This window comes from Plecotus auritus, assembly GCF_963455305.1.
Source record: "Plecotus auritus genome assembly, chromosome: 3".
Classification (NCBI taxonomy): Eukaryota; Metazoa; Chordata; class Mammalia; order Chiroptera; family Vespertilionidae; genus Plecotus; species Plecotus auritus.
Genome location: NC_137772.1, coordinates 194,279,408 through 194,300,983, shown reverse-complemented (window position 1 = coordinate 194,300,983; position 21,576 = coordinate 194,279,408). Strand labels below are relative to the sequence as shown.

Here is a 21,576-nt window from a genome sequence, read left to right as displayed (position 1 = left end):
GCAAGTTTGTAACTAGCAAACGATCATTTGCACATCTGCCTTTTCCTGTTCTTACACCTTACAGCAACATAAGCAGTAAAGTGAATGTTATGTGACTTCCTCAGAGCTAAACAAGCTCTTTGCATGTACTTAGGCCAGGTTTATCTTATCCAAGCAAAGTAGAAAATAGAAGGAAATGTTTGGATATAATAGACCAGTAAAAAAACAGACTTTTCTTAGACATCCAATAGAATAAAAGTCAGTTTTGACATAATTATCTGGTTAAATGCTCAAGTTTTGCTAGTCTCTTGGCCAATGAGTTGGAGTTAAAAGCAGAATTGGCCCAAGGCACAAATAGGCACTTGTGTATTTTGGGAGATCCAAGTGAGCTCCTCTGTCCTAAAGCATGGTTTGCCGTGGTGCGGTCTTTTCTACATGTGAGCAACTTCCTCTGCAACACATAATAAATGTGAGGACAGTGCTCTTCCAATGCACACATGTCACCTGACGCTGGAGAGACCTTTCCAGCTGGGGCTCAGTGTAAGAGGAACAGCAGCACTTTCTTCTTTCCCCTTTTGCTGTGCTATTAACATTGGAGCATCAGTTTAATTAGTTGTCACTGTGGATGTTTAGAATATTCAGAGAGGATGCAGGCAACACAAGTCTCGAGGTATGTGAGGAAGGCAAGAGGCTGTTAGCTGGCGTTCTACTTCGGTTACAGAGTAGGCAGGATGTGTCAACGTATGGTAGATAGCGGGAGAGGGAAAGGTTCCATAATGCAAGAAACCGTCGTAAAAATGTCCTCTGAACCATGTATTCTGGCCAGGGGTTGACAAATGAAAACTGGAAAATGAGCTTATAGATGCAAATTTCTGAAAAGTTTGTTTCAGGTACAAGAAATAAGGAAGCGGGAGACAGGGTAGATGGCGATTAAGAATATTTGCTTGGAATCATTTCATCTTGAATCCAAGACCTGTCTCTGGTGCTTACAGTTCTGTAACCTTGGGAAAAAAAGGATTCAAAATTCCTAAGGGCCAATCTCTTTATCTGTAATCATACTTATCTCACAGGTTGTGCCAGGGATTAATGAGATGATCAATGCAAAGTTTCAGCAGAGTGCTTGGCACATGGGGACTGCTCAGTACACATGAGCTCCTATTGTAATGGTATATTTTGTAGTAGTTGTAATTGTACTAAATGGACACTTCTGCCCACTAGTGGAATACATATCAAATCTTTACAAACCATCTGAATCTCCACTCATATTAAAATCCATCATGGCATGGCTAAATTTTCCTTCTTCATTCTGTTTAACTGCCAGTTGCTGAGTCAGACTCTCCAGTGTTGTTTTTTCCTAAAAAAAAAAAAAAGTAAAATAAAAAATATATAGTGAGAGTTCAGTCTGGAAATGATAATTATTCAAAAACATTTTTTTTCTTGGGCAAACATAGATAATACATCGGCTTTTGGAAGGGATGGGTGTTGATTTATTCACCTTTGTACATTCAGCACATTATATAGTTGAAACAAATGATCAGCACGATTTTTGAAGGAATTCTTCTTATTCTTAGAATCCCCTTTATAGTGTTGTTATTTGGACATGTTATGCCCAGAAAATAAATGCTGGGATTCTTGGAGATAACCTTCCCAAATCACAACATGTACATAGACATTTCACGAAAGCAACTTGTTTTGTAACATGTGAAATGCCTGCCTTATTTTTAGACAGACAGTAGAAGTATAGAAGTGGCATGGGACCCAGAGACAGTCTTCCAATAGTCAGGTGACCAACTGATAGAAGCATAATTCACAGTAGTGCCCTCTCCTTAAATGCCATCTGCATTCCTCATGCAAGAGGAATGAGGACATTTAAATATTCATTGCTAATTGCTTGTCAAGGTTCCATACATCCAATGTGAGTGCCTGATACTTGGACCACAATTTGATGTGGATTGCTAAGCCAAAATATTGAGCTGGAGAATTATTTGAGCTACAAATATACCAAAATTAGATCTGTAAGGAAATCAAGTAATTTAAAAGCATGCAGTGCATGATTTGAATTCATGGAGAACATGCCATTACAAACAAAATTATTTTCAAGGAAAATATAATGCCTAATCTAAACCACAAGAGATATTAAACCACTTCCAAATTAACTGAGTGAGCTTTAAGAACAGAAAAAGCATACAACAAAAGGTTTACAACTTTCTCTAGCACTCTCCATCACTGCTCCGAGGACAATGTGGTTCCAAAACAGTTTTAAGGAAAGCATCTGTTGGATTTCATAAAATTTTCTCATGTTTCTTTATAATTATTCACCTTACTTTCTGAGAAACACAAACATGAATTGAACAAGTGAACCACATACACTGTGGAACAGCTATTGAAAACATAAATCTTCACAGGAAATAATCAACTATTTAAGATAATTTTATTACAGGGAAAGGGCCCAGGTAATGTTTCCACCAAGAGACAAAGGGTTCTGAAATTAATACAGTACATGTTTTATCTCTATACAATCTCTGACAGTATTACAGTTGTACATACTAGATTAAAAATTCTCTTAATTTAGTGGCCTTGGAACTTCTATTTTCTATTTGTCAAATTCTGTATATGATTTAGTAGAAAAACTATTTTGAATTGTAAATTATTATAAAACTAGAGGTCCGGTGCCTGAAATCTGTGCACTGGCAGGAGGTCCCTCAGCCTGGCCTGCGCCCTCTCACATTTCAGGACCCCTCAGGGGATGTAGCAGTGTGCCAAGGGGCAGGCGGGCGCTGCTCTCACTCATCCCAGCCTGTTGCGCCTGCTGCCGTGGAGTCGGGAGAGGCTCCCAACATGGCAGCTGCGCTCACTAGCCGTGAGCCCAGCTTCTGACTGAGCGGCGCTCCCCCTGTGGGAGCACACTGACCACCAGGGAGTAGCTCCTACATTGAGCATCTGCCCCCGGTGGTCAGTGCGCATCATAGCGACTGGTCATTCTGGTCATTCACTTCTAAGGGTCGCTTAGGCTTTTATATAGAGAGATTATACTTTGATTGGTTGAATGGCCAACAGGTCGACCAGACACTTAACATATTAGGCTTTTATTATATAGGATACAGTAGGGAAATGGGAATAAAATAATTCTATCAACTTTAGTTCTATAGGATTATCTAGTGCTAACATTGAAATACATTATCAACTTAAAAATGTAGATCCGGTCCCAATTTGTTTTGTGTGTATAATTGGTATTTCAATTGCTTTATATGTTCTGGATTTCTTTTGCTGAGTCTTCTGTTTATGTTCAGCTGAGCTCAGGAGCACCAAGGATACCAACTTGACAGACTCTCATAATAGTAAGTGTAGTTATTAAAGTACAAAATAGTTATGTAAAACACAAAAACACCTTCTATCAACATGATCCCAAGGTCCATGAAGACTACTGTACTATCTTTGAGTATATACTAGGCCTGGGTCACCTCTCAGGTTTTGAATTAACAGTGTATATGACAATTGTGCTACGTAATTTCTTTTCTTTTAAAAAATATTTTTATTGATTTCAGAGAGGGAGAGGAAGAGAGACATAGAAACGTCAATGATGAGAGAGAATCATTGATCAGCTGCCTCCTGCATGCCCCCTACTGAGGATCAAACCTGCAACCTGGGCATGTGCTCTGACCAGGAATTGAACTGTGACCTCCTGGTTCAGAGGTCAGTGCTCAACCACTGAACCATACTGGTTGGGCTGCTACATATTTTCCAGAGAGTTTTCTATTCTGAAGTAAAGTCTTTCAAGAAGAGAAACCAAAATAAAGCTGATCAGAGTAGTAAAAGAATGAAATGTTAAGTGACTTTTAAGGTTCTGAGTTCGGTTGTATGGATCTTGTATCATCTTAACAAGAGGCTAAAATTAGCAAATGATGAGTGAGTAGGAAAGTCACAACCAGTTTTTATAGTAAGTAACTTCTAATTATCTACCTCTAAAGCACATAGTATATATAAAAAATGACTCAATTAGTTACCCATAAGTAGAATTTATAATACTTCTCAAGAAGATATCAGTGGGAGATAGTAGAAGTTAACATGGTAGGATCCATTTTTTTTTGTGTGTGTGTGACCTTTTGCCCAGTCATTGACAGTTGATTGGAGGAATTGGAGACTGTGTGGAGTGCTTTTAATTAAAATATCTTACAATAGCATGTAAATCAAAATGGTAACATTGTTACATTTTAGAAACCATCTCTAACAATAAATTCAGAAGACCTTAAAAGAACTGAGGTAAGGAAGATATAACAAAACCCAAGTGATTATATGGTAAATATATGATATATACAAATATAGTGCTTATATGATAGTTATTATGTTATTCCATATAAAAATTAATACTATAGTAAAAGTTTATATTTTGTCCTTATGTATAGAGATAGACATAAATGTACATGTGGCTAGAAGTCTAGATAATATACTGAACCACCAAAAAATGAGATTGATTTAAGAATAGTTCTCAAAGTTTAATTTAATCAATTTAGGCATGTAGGAAAAGAAAGTATCAGCCAAATGTTATAAAGCATACATGCTAATACATTGGAAAGATTCCTCTCATTGTACTTCTTCCAATCTTACACATCCCGGGCTGTCTCTTTCACAAGTGTCTACTATGAACTACTATGTCTCAACCATTTGAGATTCTGTTCCTAGGGTTAAATAGTTCCCGTTCCAAAAGCCTCTATTCAAGTGTGCATATATTACTGAAAATGGTAATATTTCTAATCTCAAAGTTTTTATAATCAAATCAATTCTTTCTAAACTGAAGCAGCTGAAAACAAATAAGGGCAGTATGTATCAGGTAAGAAGGGAGTAAATAGGAAGATGTTGAGAATGGGAACCACTGAAGAAATTGAGTTTGGGGAAACAAAGAAATGTTGATGGACAGAGGAGACAATTTTTATCATATTCATTTTCTTAGTTCCAACAGGCTCCAATGAAACCACACTAACCAATAATTTGTACAAATAAGGAGCACTCTATGCCCCCACTTTTAGGTCAGTGTTCTGGAACACAGATCTAGTTATACTTTACTGCTCTCTTACTACTATCCAAGCACTGATCTGAAACTGACAAGGTAGCTTCTCTCTTTGTTATCTTTTTTCTATTAGTTATATAACAAATATCAAAGAAAAACAAACACATATCCTATATAATAAAAGCCTAATATGCAAATCGACCAAATGGCAGAATGACCGGTAGACCGACTTGTCGCTATGATGTGCACTGAGCTTCCCCCAGCCCTCAGGCCCCAGGCAAGCCAAGGCAGGTGCCAGCAGGGGCCTCCTGATGACCCCGCCAGTCACCCTGCAGAGGGAGGCAACTGGCAGTGGCTGCAGGGGGCAGGGCCATGCCAGACTGGCCAAGGTGGGTGCCAGTGGGGGGCCCCCCATCACCCCACCAGTTGCCCCACAGATTGGCCCTGATCGCCGGGCAGGGCAGCCTAGAGACCCCACCTGTGCATGAATTTCACGCACTGGGCCTTTAGTAAGAAATACTTGCTAAAATTCTACACTGCACTGCGTAATTTCAGAGTAGAGGGTGCAAGCAGATTTATTACTAAAAAGTAGTAAAAATGAAATAGTCTTGAGGATTTATAAATTAAGACAAAAGAAGATGACCTGTATACTTTCTCTCTTGAATAAAAATGAGCAATTGGATAACAACTAGATTTCCTTTGGAAAGATGATTCTTATGTGGCCAATTAAATTTTATACAACTATGTAGGTTTACTAAGGTGGGAAACATTAGGTAAAGTCTGATTTTACTTGAAAAAGCTTATAATGCTATGTTGTATCTTATCTACAGAAGAAAAGAAAGTTTTAGACTATATAGCTTCTTGGGGTCAAATGCATAACTCTAAAAGTCAACACTCAAAGAACTATTATCAATGTGTTAATATTCACTTAGGAAATCTGGCTGCTGGTCTTGGGTTCTGTGGCTTATCCAATGACTTGCAGAATGGAAAACAGCACATGTATTGTTTGCATGTGACACCAGGCTATGTTGGAAATCAACAAGGAGAGCCATTAAACATCTAAAGAAATGTGGTCAGTGAGTTGATTAGAAGTGAACAGTGAAGATCTATATTTCTAAGCTAAGAATGTTCTGAATGGCAAAAGGCCTCAGGGATTAATGGGAAGAGGACATATTTGTAAATATAGATAATAATCCATTTAGAAAATTATGGGTCTGGGGATCAAGAGCATCATGTCTTAACCAAATTTCCATATATATATTAGCTGTATTACTCTGAACAAATCAATTCTCCTCCCTGCATGCCAGAATCCTATAATAGGGTTTAAATATACGATAGATTCTCATTAGTTTAAAAAATTAAGAAATATATACTTTTAATATTAGGTAAAAAAAAGTCAATGAGGAAAATTGAAAAGATAAAGATTCTTCCTAACATATAAGAATTAGAACAATTTCATATATTTCTAGGCCTGAGATGTTTCTTATCATAAAGATTCTATAGCATAGAAAAGACAGCATTACAGCATACCAGTATTAAATCTGCTGATGTATTTTAGATCTTTTTCTATTTCATACCTATCATTTATATAGACTGCCTCCTATAAATTAAAAGGTTCCATCAGGAGCCTTAGAGAAAGCTGGTTTAAAATAAACTTTTATTGCCATGGTTAAAATCTTCTCTTCTCTATGGCCAAGTAGTGGACTAATGCATTAAAAGGGAGAATGCTGGTTTCAACTCTAAAAATTCTTGAGATGTTTTTCCCTCTTGTCCATCATCTACAACAATGTATGTAATCTTTTTCTTTTTTAGAGAGAGATATATGTATGGAGAGAGTGAGAGAAACGTACGGGGGTGGGTGGGGGAGAGAGAGAAACATCCATGTGAGAGAGAAACACTGATCGGTTGCCTCCTATAGGTGCCCCAACTGGAGATCAAACTTGCAACCTAAGTATGTACCCTGACCAGGAATCAAACGAGCAACCTTTTGATGTAACGGGAGATGCTCTGACCCACTGAACTGCCTGGCCAGGAATATTTTTTTATTTTATTTTACATTTGATGCTCAGACATGATGGTTTATAGCTTTATAATGTAAACCTACTATATATTTAAATTGAAAACTCCTATTTTGTTACTTCAACTTACGCAGAAAAAAACAACTAAAAATTCAGTTTGTAAAGGCTCAAGTGCACATCCTTTGTTAATATTTAAGAGAAGTCAAAATAAAACACACACTCAACTGTATTTTAGAAGAGGTAGAAACTTCCTTAGCTACCTAAGCCTGAATTAAATGGTTCATGAGTAGATGGTTTCTCTATGACTCCTTGAAATTGGGATTCGTACAAGTGATGAGCTTTGCTCCCCACCAGACACACACACAATGGGAGAGATGGGCTGTGGATCAGCTATCATAATGGACATCCCTGAAATAAAGCTCACAAAGCTATTAAACTCATAAAAAGCACATGCATGAAATGACAGAACAGAGTGTGACTGTCAAATGTTGACTCAGTAACAGTTAAACCCCTTCTGGCTGCACTTTTTTATGGTCTCCTTCTATACTAATGATACGAGAAGAACAAAGAAACAAAAAAGGTTTTTAACCCTCCATTTATGTGAATCTCACAGACCACCAAAGAAGATGAAAGATTATTTATAATGTCATAACGATTTATTAGTTGGAGATTTTTTCATTAGCTTAAGTAAAATACAAAGAAACAATGCATGTGTCCTCCCCCTCAACCTCTCACTTTCATCCTTGCTTACTGAGATCCCCATTTTCTAAAAAATAATCATCTACCCACATAATCTAACAGCACAAATTAAAGAAAAGTCTTCTTGTAAATTGTATATAAATTAGATACAAATACACACACACACACACACACACACACACACACACACACACTTTCCTCCAACATCAACAATAATGCAACCCAAAGAAACCTTTCACTAATTTACTCTGGTCAAATGTTAATCTACCCATTAAGATATTCCCAGTCACTTTGGTATTCTGAAATTTTGTATTCCTTAGGAATATTTTTCCATTCATTTTCTCCATCAGAGAATCACAGGGAGATAGGATTGGAAAGTTCTGTAAGTGTCCTCTGAGTCTAATCATATATAAAATAAGTGTTCTCTAATCCTGATTTCCACCCTTCTAAATTCCACTAGATTCTCCTGGTGGAAAAAAGTATTAATTAGAAGCCATAATGTGATTGCGTCATCTGATTTTCTGTTATGAAATTTGATATCCAGCTTCCTGAAATATTTCCTAAAGGGTAATATTAGCTAAATTTCTTAGGTCCTTAGTTTTATCAGGCAATCTGATACAACTAAAATGTAATGGCAGATCAAGTTTTCTTAAGAAGTATTACAAAGTTGAAGATAGAATGGTTTTGAAGGAAATATACAATTTCTATGAATTCAAGTCTTAATCCAGATGAATAACGTTCCAAGACAGTAAAATGACTTGTGGATAAAACTGAACCCCTATTTATAATTTTTAAATAATTGATTTTAAAGTGGGGGAAATATTAGAAAGTTGGTGACAAGTAACTAGTTCTGATTTCCATGAATGAAGAGAGAAATGTGAGGACTAGTGATAATGTATGTTCCAGAAAAGATAGAGCTGACTGCTTTAAGAATTAGGTAAGAGCACTTAAGACGATGCGGTGATAAGAAGAAGCTAATATGGATTCACTAAGAAAAACAATGTTACAATGACCTCATTTTTTTCTTTCCTACAGGAATTGGAATGCATACCAGAGAAGCTCAATGATCATAATGTGTGGGACTTAACTCAGCTTTGGATTATGTTTTACCAATATCATGTTGTCATGATGGAGAAATTGCACGGGACCCTGATAAAGAGAGTTGAATGAGTGGGAAGAGGAGATCAACAATAGATATCTCTAAAAACCTTAAGAACCTCTATGTTTAAAATCAATAAAGACTTGTTATTTGTGCAAAAGGGAATGTGGCTACATGCAACTGAGATGCAGAACACTGACTAATGGGTGTACGACACCTGGTGAAAGACAATGAAAAACTGAAGGAAGAGTTCTGGAATGGTCAGAACGATCTCTCCATTGAATGAGCTGCCTCAGGATGTAAAACATTTCGCTTCCCTGCAGGTTTTCAAGTATTGGCATATTAGAGGTATTGAACAGGTAATTCAATGTCAGATTAAAGATCCCTTTCACTTTCTTACAAACCTGCAATCCTATGTCCTACTCGACTGAACTCCCTAACACAAAAGTACAATATTTTGATAAATGTATAAAACCATATATATTTTCTCTATCCATAAATTATAATTTCCTCAAAAGCTGTTAAGTTTCAAAACTTAAAGGCACTCTACTTATAGCTAAGAATTCATAATCATTTCCTCAAATTCAAAAGAGTAAATTCAATTTATAAAAAATATGGTTATTGAAATATATTTTATGAAGAATTTGTCCAATAATAATCATATTTACAGATTCAGGTACTTTATAAAATACATATTTATAGGCCCAAATTCAACATTATAATTTAGTACTTCAATAAGGAAAACACTGCTGTGGAGAAGAAGTCATTGAGGCATGGGTCTATAATGCACAGAAAAGCCACTCAAGGCATCTGCAGAAAACAAATCACTCACAAAGAAGGTAGACAAGACTACATCATGGTAAAATATTGGTTCTTGCTTATTTGCCATGATGGTGCTTAGGGTGTGTACATGTGGAAGAGGGAAAGGCAGGAGAGGGAAAACAGTAAGACCTGAGTTTTTAAATGTCTGTAGATGTGGTCAGCATTGAATCGCAGTCTAAAAAATGACTTTGTTGTTATTTCAGATCAAGACAGATATAGATACTGTGCACATTGAGCCAAAACAGAAGGGTTAATGGGAGAAAATCAGGGGCCAACAAAGACAAATAATAAAATTCACAACCTACACTGGATGTCTGGTGGGTGGGAGGGCTGCACAGATGTAAACACAAAACTGGAATGTTGTCTGACAGTAACTGTTCTATAAACAATGGGTAAGTCAGTTACTGAGCTACAGACAGGTATAGAATCATTCTTTTTAATTTTTCCTTTTCACGGAATAAAAAAGAGAAAACTGTCAGCATTCTTACAAAAGAAGCCTCAGTAGCCAGTAGTTAACTCAATTAAAGAAATATAATTGGGCTATTTTAAAGAATCATGGTTTGGTTCAGAAAGGCTGGGTCTGATAAATAGAGGCAGGCACGTCAGGGTGATAGTTCACTTTTCAATTATCCATGGTAGTTTTAGAGGAAGGGAGGGGAAAATGTAGATTAGAATAGATATTTAAATCTCACTTTATTGAACACAAAAATTTTATGTTTTATCAGAGCTGCTACAAGAAGCAAAATGAATAAGATTGAAAAAAAAAAAGATTGAACATATTCTTTCTGTTTCCCAGTTCATTATCAGGTGAAGGGGCTGGTGCATGATGGAGAAAGAAAGACCTAGAAAGGGAGCTAAAACAGGAAAAATAAAGAACTGGGGAAAATATATACAAATTGTGGAGGTGGTGATTGCTTAAATGAGATTTTTTTTGTGATAAAGACTCAAAAAGAACATGCTAAATAATACACATGACCAACACTGAGCACAAACAAGCTAATCCAAGAGGCATGGGGGACTGCCCTGAGCTGCTTTCTCCGGGACGGTCCCTCAGAAAGGAGACTGAGATTCTAGCCAGAGGACGTGGGTTTAAAAACCCCTCTACCATTTCAATTGTTGTCATCTTCTCAGATCTCAGAGGTTTTCTATTTTTAAAACAAATACAAGCATACTGTTCTGCTTATATTGCAGTACATACAAGATTGAAATTTAATGTGACAGCACTCTGAAAACGGTAAGGCACCAACTAAATGTCAGTAGCCATTATTACTCCTAGGACTCATAAGCAGGTCTTTCTCATTTGATCTTTGGGATGAGGATGGGAACAAGGGAGAAGGGGAGTGAAGACCATTCTTAAGAAACCACATTTGAAAAAACTCCAGTCCAACAAAAAGAAGTGATTCTTATTTTACTTACGGAAAATTTAGAAAAATCAGAACTGTGGAGCACCGTACATGCAAATTTTAAGCCCTATGACTTTGGCATAATTATTGTTTATTCTTCTTCTAGTCTGTTATCTATGTATCCTGGAAGTAAACTTTAAAAATATCATATCTAGATTGGTCTCAACATAGTGTTTTCAAATTCACTTCATATGGTGATTACCAGAGGGAGAGGGGGGTGGTAGGAGGTAGAAGAGGGTAAAGGAGATAAATGGTGATGGAAGGTGACTTGACGTGGGGAGGTGAACACACAATACAATACACAGATGATGTGTTATAGAATTGTACACCTAAAACCTATATAATTTTATGAACCACTGCCAACTCAATAAGTTCAATACAAATTTAAAAAGAAAGAATGCTACTGTAAATATATCTTCAGATCTTTAAATGCATAGACAATTTCAATCATCAAGAGGCCTGTGGGTGGCCCTAACCGGTTTGGCTCAGTGGATAGAGCGTCGGCCTGCAGACTGAAGGGTCCCAGGTTCGATTCCAGTCAAGGGTATGTACCTTGGTTGCGGGCACATCCCCACTAGGAGGTGTGCAGGAGGCAGCTGATCAATGTTTCTCTCTCATTGATGTTTCTAACTCTCTATCTCTCTCCCTTCCTCTCTGTAAAAATTCAATAAAATATATTTTAAAAAAAGAGGCCTGTGGGTGTGTATCTGACAGACCAATTTGGTGTGCCCTGTGTATCTCATTTTATTGGACCATCCTGCACTAACCCCTCTACCAGAATGATGTAAAGAACACAAGACTCTCTGTTTGAAAACACGCACAGCTTTTCTAGGCTTGGAAATTAAACCATAAAAAGTTTACTGAAAAAAAAACACCTTTAAAAAGCTTCTTAAAAACTCACACCATAATTGCTCCCCACCAAGCGTGGGCACTTGCTAGCTGCAAGTAGTGGCACGGTGACAAAATGTAGCAAAACTGAAAGCGGGCTATACTAAGAGGAAGAAAAAGTCTTCCACTGGCCATCTGTGAAAATAAGGCATGTGGCCATTAAATGCAGAGGCTGTAAATATACACAAACTCCATGAAGCAAATGGCAAAAAAGGACTAAACTTCAAGCTCAAACAAATCAAAATGTTTAATGCATAGTTACCACTGCTGGACGAAAACAGCTCTGATCTTTGCAGTCTGCACACTCGGCATGGATTTCAATTAAATGCCCCCAAAAGGAAAAGAAAGAAATGAAAAGACACAGAAAAAAACCCCATCTGGAACAAAAGGCTATAGACAGCCTATACTCTATTTCTAGAAACAAACAGCCCCTTTAACTTGCACCAGCCTGTTGAGAATGTCGATTGGAATTATTGGAAGGCTGACATATAGAGTGATGGATGGATGATGACATAATACCTATTTGCCTTTTTGTCGTGGTCTTTGAAAACTGGCTGCTCTGTGCTGATAATATTCACCAAGGGGTTTTCCTCTCCCTTCCTGTCCCATAAGAAGTGTTCCCCAGCTAAGATGCTCAGAATTAAGAAGGTTTTATGAATGAAAAACAAAAGAAAAGGATCAAATGCCCACTTGCATATACAAAGCTAGTCTAGATTTCCTAATACTCAGTTGCCTAGAAAGCACTTCCCCATCCATTTATATAAATTTGCAAAGTAGAGAGACTCCCATAATGAAAGGCAAGTGTTCAATACCAGGTTGTGCGTACCTTTTAATTAAAGTCTCCAAAAAATTATTATATGTAAAGTAGAGATTAAAAATATATATTCACTTTTATAAAGAGAAAATATCAATCATTTTTGTTATTGTAATTGGTTCTTAGGCATATTCTAGCCAGTGGTTTTAAAAGTTTAGCAGGGACTTTTTTTTTTTAACACACACACACAAACACACACACACACACACACACACACACACACACACACACACACACACCCCTAGGATAAGCTTCTGCTTGGCCATACTTCCAATGACATCTCATTTCCTCCTGAAGGATCTACCTAACATGGCTTTCTCCTCATGGAGTCTTTCTCTAACCACTGAAATATCTAGTTTTAATTTGACTTCTCTAATGCATTTTAGCTAAAGGCAACATCTACAAAAGCCATCCATAAATCATGAATTAATTGTAGAATCTTCCACTGAACGCAGAGGCATGAGTCCTTTCATAATCACTTGTCCAAAGCAAGCAAAACCTGTAATTCACAATTCCTCACATGCCTCCTCCTTATCTAAGGGCAGGAGCATGTGTTAGGTAATGCTGAACTAGATCTACTGTGTCAGTTTCAGAAGCGTTAACACTGCTGGCCCCATCCATCAGATGGCCAGCGAAGCGTCGGGAAAGAATGATGGATGCAAAATTATTACAGGGCTGCCATCCGATACACTTACTGCCATTTGTAACTAATGCTGGGACTGACACACTTTTTTTTCATTATTAAACATCCACATTAAGTCAACATTGGTCACTGTCATTTCATGTTTGGCACTCTGTTAAAGGGAAAGAAAAGGAATGACAATGGCAGCGAAGAGGGGGTTGTAAAGAAGAGTTCCCTAGCGCCGGAGTAATGAAAATCCACCTTGATTTACAAATCAGTCTGGGTATATCGTCCATGGTAAGGCTTCGTATGAATCTGACTGAGAAATGTAAAGAGAAACTGATGTCATTATTGAGTAAATTATTATTTATAATATACATGTTATTCACCCAATTTTCCTCTTATTCTACGGAAATTTGCAAAGAATTTTCACTGAACCTCAGAAGGAAAAATAAGACATTTTCCCAGCTGCTGTTCTTTGCAGTTAAAAATGCATTCATAGCATGTGCAGGTGTTTAGATTCCAGGTACATTGTTGGCAGCATGTGTGTAAACACACATTTATTTCACCAAGCAATGTTTTCTTCTGGACATGCTTGTATGTTTTTATTAATTTTTAGAGAGAGAGGAAGGAAGAGAGGGGAGAGAGAGAGAGAGAGAGAGAGAGAGAGAGAGAGAGAGAGAGAATCAGTTGCCTCTCATATGCACCCTGACTGGGAATCTACTTGACCAGAAATTGAACCCACAACTTGGGTATGTGCCCTGATAGGGAATTGAACCCTCGACCTTTGGGGGCACAGTGCACTGGACAATGTTCAACCAACTGAACCACACTGGCCAGGGCAATTCATTTAATTCTTAATGAACCACAGACAAGTTATAAGGAAGGCTCTCAACATGTAATAGCAGAAGAGCCAAGGTAGTTAGAGAGATGACAACAAACATGAAACAATAAAGAACAGAGCAGTTTTGAGAGTTTTAATATCATTTTTCTAATGTAGCTGTGGCTCCCAATAGCCTTTTCCTACCCAATAGCTACACTGGTTCCTTTTTTTTTTCTTTCCTGCCAATATAATCTTTGATCTTAAGATATCCCTTGATTTCAGGGAGGATAGAATCCGGTCTCTCTCAGTCCCAGAACATAATTCATGACCAATTTAAAGCAATTTCTCTTCCTTTCGCCAGTAATCCTCTTAAAGATGTGCTTATGACCCAGCACTACCAAAGGAGATGTTTGCGGAAGTCAGCTTGAGGGGTACAGAGAAACATCCCTATGAGAATAATGTAAAAACATCCCTATGTGAATGAATACTGAACTTAGCAAAGCGGAAACAAATTTCCCTTCCTGTACTGCTTGCCTTCATGGATAGCTGTAAGTGCGGCCACATTTTGTGACTCTAAGGAAAAAACCAAGAGAACCACAGAGATTCCAACCCTGACATCACTGAGCTGATAAACTAATGTCACCAACCTTCTGCTCTTTACCTCATTATATGCTAAAACTTAATCTTGGTTGAAGCTACTATATTTAGATTTCCTGATACATGTAATGAAATACATGCATTTAACTGCAGCATAGGTATCATCTTCCTAGGATAACACCATTGAGAGAAAAGGGCAGGGAAACTTCTGGTCTATTTATTTCAGTCCTGAGCAATGGGTTTCTATTACATTTAAATTGCTGGGTGGGTTCTCCTATTAGGTATGGACACCTTCAAACACAAGGTCAGAACCTAAATATGCAGTTGATTGTAGGATCAGAACTGCCATTTAGATGTTAAGGAAGCAAAGCAGGTGTTTTTTACAAAATAACTGTATGAGGGTATTCTTTCTGAGCCTTCCTACCTGAGAAGTTTACTTATCCATCCATAAAAGTAATCTGTAACAGAGCTGTGTGGTAAAAAGATAACATTATTTGAATATACAATCATGCTACAATTAACCAGAGATGACAATTATAAATAACACTGTGTCTCAGAGTTTCCGAGAAACCTGACATACACAGTTCTTGGGTATGTTGAAACACTTCCAAGAAAAGTTAAGAAATGAAAACTCTTTTAGAAGTCTTCAAGTACAATGTGTTTCAGTAAAAATGACTTTCATTATACGTTTCAGTATACATTACTGAAAAACATTCATCCCTTTCTTCACACTTCTAATTGTTTTCACTGTCCAATTACAGCTCTTCAGAATGAAGACCTTCTAGTTGGGACAACCATATTGGTTATTTGAAATGTGAAGAAAACTTAATGTTTATAAGGTTTGTGTGCTCAAGAAAACAGATCTCCACTGCAGGATTCCAATTATCTGGATGGCAGGTTATGCTATCACCTTTTAGGCCGCTGGAAAGCACCAGGCTCAATTTCTTTCCCCATTTCCTTTCTCCCAGCTCCTTTCTACCTTTTTCTCTCCTTTATGGCACCCACTCCTTTCATTTCTTTATTTTTTTAAAGAAAGAATTATTTTATTTTTTTTAAATATATTTTATTGATATTTTACAGAGAGGAAGGGAGAGAGATAGAGAGCTAGAAACATCGATGAGAGAGAAACATCGATCAGCTGCCTCCTGCACACCTCCCACTGGGGATGTGCCTGCAACCCAGGTACATGCCCTTGACCGGAATCGAACCCGGGACCTTTCAGTCCGCAGGCCGACACTCTATCCACTGAGCCAAACCGGTTTCGGCAAGAAGGAATTATTTTTATTTTAAATATATTTTATAGATTTTTAGAAAGAGAAGGTAGAGAGAGAAACATCGATGTGAGAGCAATACATCAGTCAACTGCCACTGCCTCTGGCACATCCCCTTCTGGGGATCAAGCCCACAACCCAGGCTTGTGCCCGTCTGGGAACTGAACTGGAAACCTTTTGGTGCATGGGATGAGGCTCAATCAGCTGAGCCACACCGGCCAGGGCAACTACTTCTTACATTTCACATATCTTCTGGGTTTGAAAAATTGGGAGTTTTGTTTTAGGAAGATAAAAATATCCTCCTTTTGGGATTCAAATATATGAGAAGATAATAGTGCAAACTATAAAGGAAGTTATCATATACCCTGTTTGTCTTTTACTAAGAACTCCGAAGCAGTCCAGCTAGTGTTGCTCAGTGGTTGAGCATTGACCTAGGAACAAGGAGGTCATAGTTTGATTCCCTCGGGGCATATGCCCCGCTTGCAGGCTCAATCTCCAGTGGAAGCGTGTAGGAGACAGCTGAATGTTGATGATTCTCTCTCATCATTGATGTTTCTATCTCTCTCCCTCTCCTTCCTCTCTGAAATCAATATATACATAGATTGATTGATTTTTGAATATATATATATATATATATATATATATATATATATATATATATATTTAAAAAATAACTCAGAAGCAAAATGTCAAGCCAATTACTAATCTATCTATGCTCTGGCATGGCTAAAGTTGGGTGATTATAAAAATCTACTAAAAAGGTAGGTACTAAGGAAATACACACTATGTATAGTGATGTCACTTTATGTGGAAGAATAAGCATCCACTTTGTCAACTCAGGTATATAACTGATCCGATATGCTAAGCAATGTGGGGTCCTTATTTAATCCCATAGGTAGGCCTACTAACATAAATATGCTATGATTAACAGTCAAAATAATAATTTGACTTCAACTCTAAAAACTATAAAGGCAGAGGACATATTTTCTTATTAAATACTAGAGGCCCAATGCATGAAATTCGCATCCTCTGCCCCGGCCCCTGCCCACCGGAGTGGCCACCTTGGTCCTTGCAGCCCTGGCTTCATCCGGAAGGTTGTCCAGAAGGATGTGTGGTCTAATTAGCATATTATGCTTTTATTATTATAGATAGCACCTCAAGTACACAGCCCCATCCTTAATAGATAATAGATGCTAATGTTGAATAATTACTAATTAAATATGTACATTTGACATCATTTCATCCCCATGAATTGCACAGACATATATCAATCCTCGACATTGTGGAAGTGACACCCAAGCTAGTTCAACAAGAAAAGGCAACCACAGTAATACCTGCTTCTAAGAGAGGTTCAATAACCTTAGTTCATTCTCAGGTGTCAAGGGTAAAAAGTGATGAACTAGTTTGGGTCCTGCCGAACGGTTTACCTATTCATTACAAGGGTTAGCCATATTATTACAATAGTGGAATTGCTTGCCTTCATATTTTTTTAAGAGTTTCACTTAAAACCCCATAAAAATATAAGACTTTAATTGAAGACATAACTCAACTGCATTGAAAGTGTATGGTGAAGAGATTTGGGGATGCTAATCTTCTTGAGAATGAAGACATATTAATTGGGCAGCAGATTTTGGCAAATATTACTTCAAAAATAGTCTTTAAAAAAGTCATTATAATTCTACAAAAGAGAGAGGAGAATTAAAAGCAGTAGCTTTCCACAGAGGAAATCTAACTCCTGCACCTCAAATAGGAGGTGCTAATTAGAGAAATAAAATAAAGTGTGATGGTGGAGGTGGAACAAGAAGTGGCAATGAGGATCCCTAACAATAGACACTATGGAATAAAGTGAATGCAGATGGTTCCACTCCTGTTACTTAATCAAAAGGCTGAGCAGAGTCACTGGAGTCTGCATGAAGTCATGTGTTAGAACAACAGCTGATCTGTATTAGAGAAGATTAACTCGCAGTGCTATGGTGGAGGGCCCGGGATTATTTTATGTACTACCATTGCCTTACAAGCCGTCAGCGCAATTATTGCCCTCCGATGTGAATGACTGATCTGTAACCAGAGCTAACCAGCATGCTGCTTAGGGGCCTAGGAGCTTCATGAAGATGAATTTCCATACCACCAAAGTGCTCTTAATAGGCTCCCTGATCCAACCACAAGGCCTGTTTTGCAAGTATATAGAATTTAGGATGAAGCCTTCCTGTCCAAAAGGATTTGGTCTGTTGTCACTTGACAAGTCCCAGCCAGCATAGGGGAGGAGAGGGGGGAGATAGGTAGAGTTGTCTCTGCTTTGGAGGATTAGAAAGAAAAAAAAGGGTACAGATGCTTGCTGAATGCAACCAACTGCTGTATCCACAGCTGAATTCAATGCACTTAACAAATAACAGCAATTTAGCTATGCTTGCGAGGAATAGCTCCAGTCACTTTTCATTAGCATCTGGCTGAGTGTTAAAGTCACTTCTACATGGGGAGCAGAAAAAAAGGAGTTTCTGTTCAAGCATCCTTTCAAGAATGTTTAAATATTTGAATATAAATTCCTTTATGCTTGCGACCCTCCCTTCCTTCTTGGAGCTGTCACTTCGCTTTGCCTCTTCTCTCTGGCACTTAGCTAGAGGAAGGTTGTCCCCTTCTTGCTGCACCAGCACCTTTTCACGTTGTGAGACTGCAGAGGATGAGAGACTGACCCACGATCTGCTCTCCCCTCCAGAAACAGAACAGGCTTGAAATAATTTCTTTTACCTTTTGACCCATGTTTGGACCAGAAGAAAGGTACAGTTGTGACAGGGTCGTGCATATATTTCCCTTCAATATGTAGATTGCTAGCTTCTTAGAGATTATACACCAAATTCCATGTAAACCCCGGGAACCCAAGAACATATCCAGATTAGCAAACTGCTCCTTCTGTACAATCCTGTTTGACTCATGTTTCTCAGTTTATTGCTAAGTAGCTGATCATTTCCCCCCCTCTTATCTGTTGTGTCTATATAGCTAGAGGATTGTTTAAAGGAGATTTAAAAACACTTCAAAATTTCAATTCAAAACATATCAAACATTACCAAAAGAAGTAAATCACTTTGAGCTTTCTAGAACTTAAAATATTTTTTCTGAATATAATATAATGTATTTTAGACCAAAAAAGTTTTAAATTGTCACATTTCAGAAAAATTCAGAAGTTTCACTGGGCTTAGATAGAATAATAATGTCCAAGTTTTAAAAATCACATTTTATTTTATGATAAAGTAAAATTTTCCAGCTGTGCAGTCACCTAAAACTTGACAGTGTTTTGCATTAGAAACATATGACCAGCCCAGGATCCTAGATGCTTAGACTATGAGCATGGGTATCATCCAAGCTTATGCTGGTTAAAGAAGATTCAGCATTTTAAAATCCAGCTCATCCCCAAATACAAGTTAAGCATCTCTGGAAAGCAGAACTTTCACTAAGATTCAGCTATCTCAAGTGCCATTTCATTTCAATACAAATGGAGGGCAGAGAAATATATTGATTGTCAATAAGGTTTGAAGATGGAAACAAGAGAACTATAAGCCTGCCTGTTTTGGGCTGGTTTTGATTGGGATGGACATGGAGATTTCTGTATTGACAGGAGGAAAACGGGAGGAGGACTATTATTCTGAGATGATGAGAAGATGAAAAGACAATAAAGAAGAAAAGAATTTAGGTGATTTAAGCATTTTTGGAAAGTCAGGTATTTTAAGAACTAACCTTTTCTGTCCGGCAGTTATTGAGACCTAGACTATTCACAACAGCCACCTTCCCATCAAGCACCTGTTGTTCCCGCCGAAGTTGCTCCTTCATCTGCCGCGCTTCTTGGATTGCCTTGGTGACAGCATCATGGTCATTTAAATAACCTGAAGATGCAACAGAACAAAGAGTATGTTTTGTACAAATGCATGGGAACTTTAATCATAGCAATCACTTCTTTTTTGGGTAGTGGCTGGTATCTGGCACATAATAATTTCTCAGTGGAATTTGTCTAAATGAATGAATAAGTCATACATGAACACATTGCCAAACATCTGTAAATGAAGCATAATGCTAAGTGAAAGGTAGCTGTTTCCACACACTGGAAAAGAAGTTTGAAATATAGTTTTTTGAAGAAACTATTTTTAATTATCTGAATTTTTTTAAAATATATTTTTATTGATTTTTTTTTTACAGAGAGGAAGGGAGAGGGATAGAGAGTTAGAAACATCGATGAGAGAGAAACATCGATCAACTGCCTCCTGCACACCTCCCACTGGGGATGTGCCCGCAACCAAGGTACATGCCCCTTGATTGGAATCGAACCTGGGACCTTTCAGTCCGCAGGCTGATGATCTATCCACTGAGCCAAACGGGCTAGGGCTAATTATCTGAATATTTTGTAGTGCAAAAATAAAACCTATTTTTGATTTCTTTTCATGGAAGGATTCTTTTAATGTTACCACAAGATGCAGATATTGATAATTATCACTGTAATTACTGACACACTCATAGCATTAAAAAGGCCAATTTAAAGTTTGGGCATAGCACTTCCAGGTTGTTATTTAAAGGAAGAATAAATCATTATTAACTGACAAAGAAGAGCATTTTGGCCCTGAATACGTTTACAGTTAAATAAACCCCAGGTGGCAGTGGTTTGCTATGGATACATACTTGTAATAGTTAAGAGGCTAAATTTCAAGCACAGAATGTAACTAAGCAGCTGTAATTGTTTGATTTTTTAAAAATTGTGGCTACTGGTAAGAATAGTCACACAATTCATACTCTCAATAAGATGGTCAAATGACCAGCCTGTATCTGTAGCTCTACAATCCAGAGTTAGAAAAAAAAAGAAAACAAACAAAAACATTGACAAATATGTCTTTTAAAGAATAACAGGTGTAAGAAGCAAAACATTTTTTTAATTTAATTTTAACACTGGTCATTTTTTTTTATTTGATGCCCATTATTATTATAATCTGCATGATCTTAAGGTAGAGTACCAATGAGAAAAGATTTGTTTTACAAATATTGAAAGGAAAGCTAATATCTCATCTTTCGCTCTCCCTATCTTTTAACTAGGGCATAAAATGGCATAAACTAAATCTATAATATGATATTGCCCAGAAAAGGGACTTGTTTGTGACATGAGGCTAAATCTAACCAGATCCATTGGTGTATTGTGACAGATGGAGGGACTGTGAGACAGAAGGCAGGCACTAATCACACATAAAATGACCGGCTTGCCTCAACATGTTCCATGGATTCCAGCAAACTTTACACCCTAATCCATTTTTAGAACAAAAAACATCTGGGCCATAAATCCTCTAATCTGCCAAAACACGCTATTAAATCCCATGATTTGTTGAAAAACACTAAGATTAAAGAAAGGAAATATAAAGTGGCTAGCTGCCGTGTTAGGAAAGTGTTATTAATACTATTTCTTTGTCTCAATTATGAATGTTCTGGTACTAAAGAGCCTTGTCTAATCATGTCAAATTACACATCCTCGTTGTATAGCTAGACTCTTCTATCTGATCTGCTGATT

At 37.4% G+C, this 21,576-nt stretch overlaps 1 protein-coding gene across 1 annotated transcript in view; it reads right to left on the bottom strand.

Annotated features, from left to right (window-relative positions):
• Positions 1 to 21,576, bottom strand: part of SOX5 (SRY-box transcription factor 5) — a 403,151-nt gene that overhangs the window by 11,810 nt on the left and 369,765 nt on the right. Inside the window, exons 11-12 of the mRNA XM_080660592.1 lie at positions 19,770 to 19,915; positions 1,225 to 1,333 (exon numbers count right to left, since the gene is read on the bottom strand). Of these exons, the coding sequence (XP_080516718.1) occupies positions 1,225 to 1,333; positions 19,770 to 19,915 (255 nt within the window). The remainder of the gene's footprint in view (positions 1 to 1,224; positions 1,334 to 19,769; positions 19,916 to 21,576) is intronic.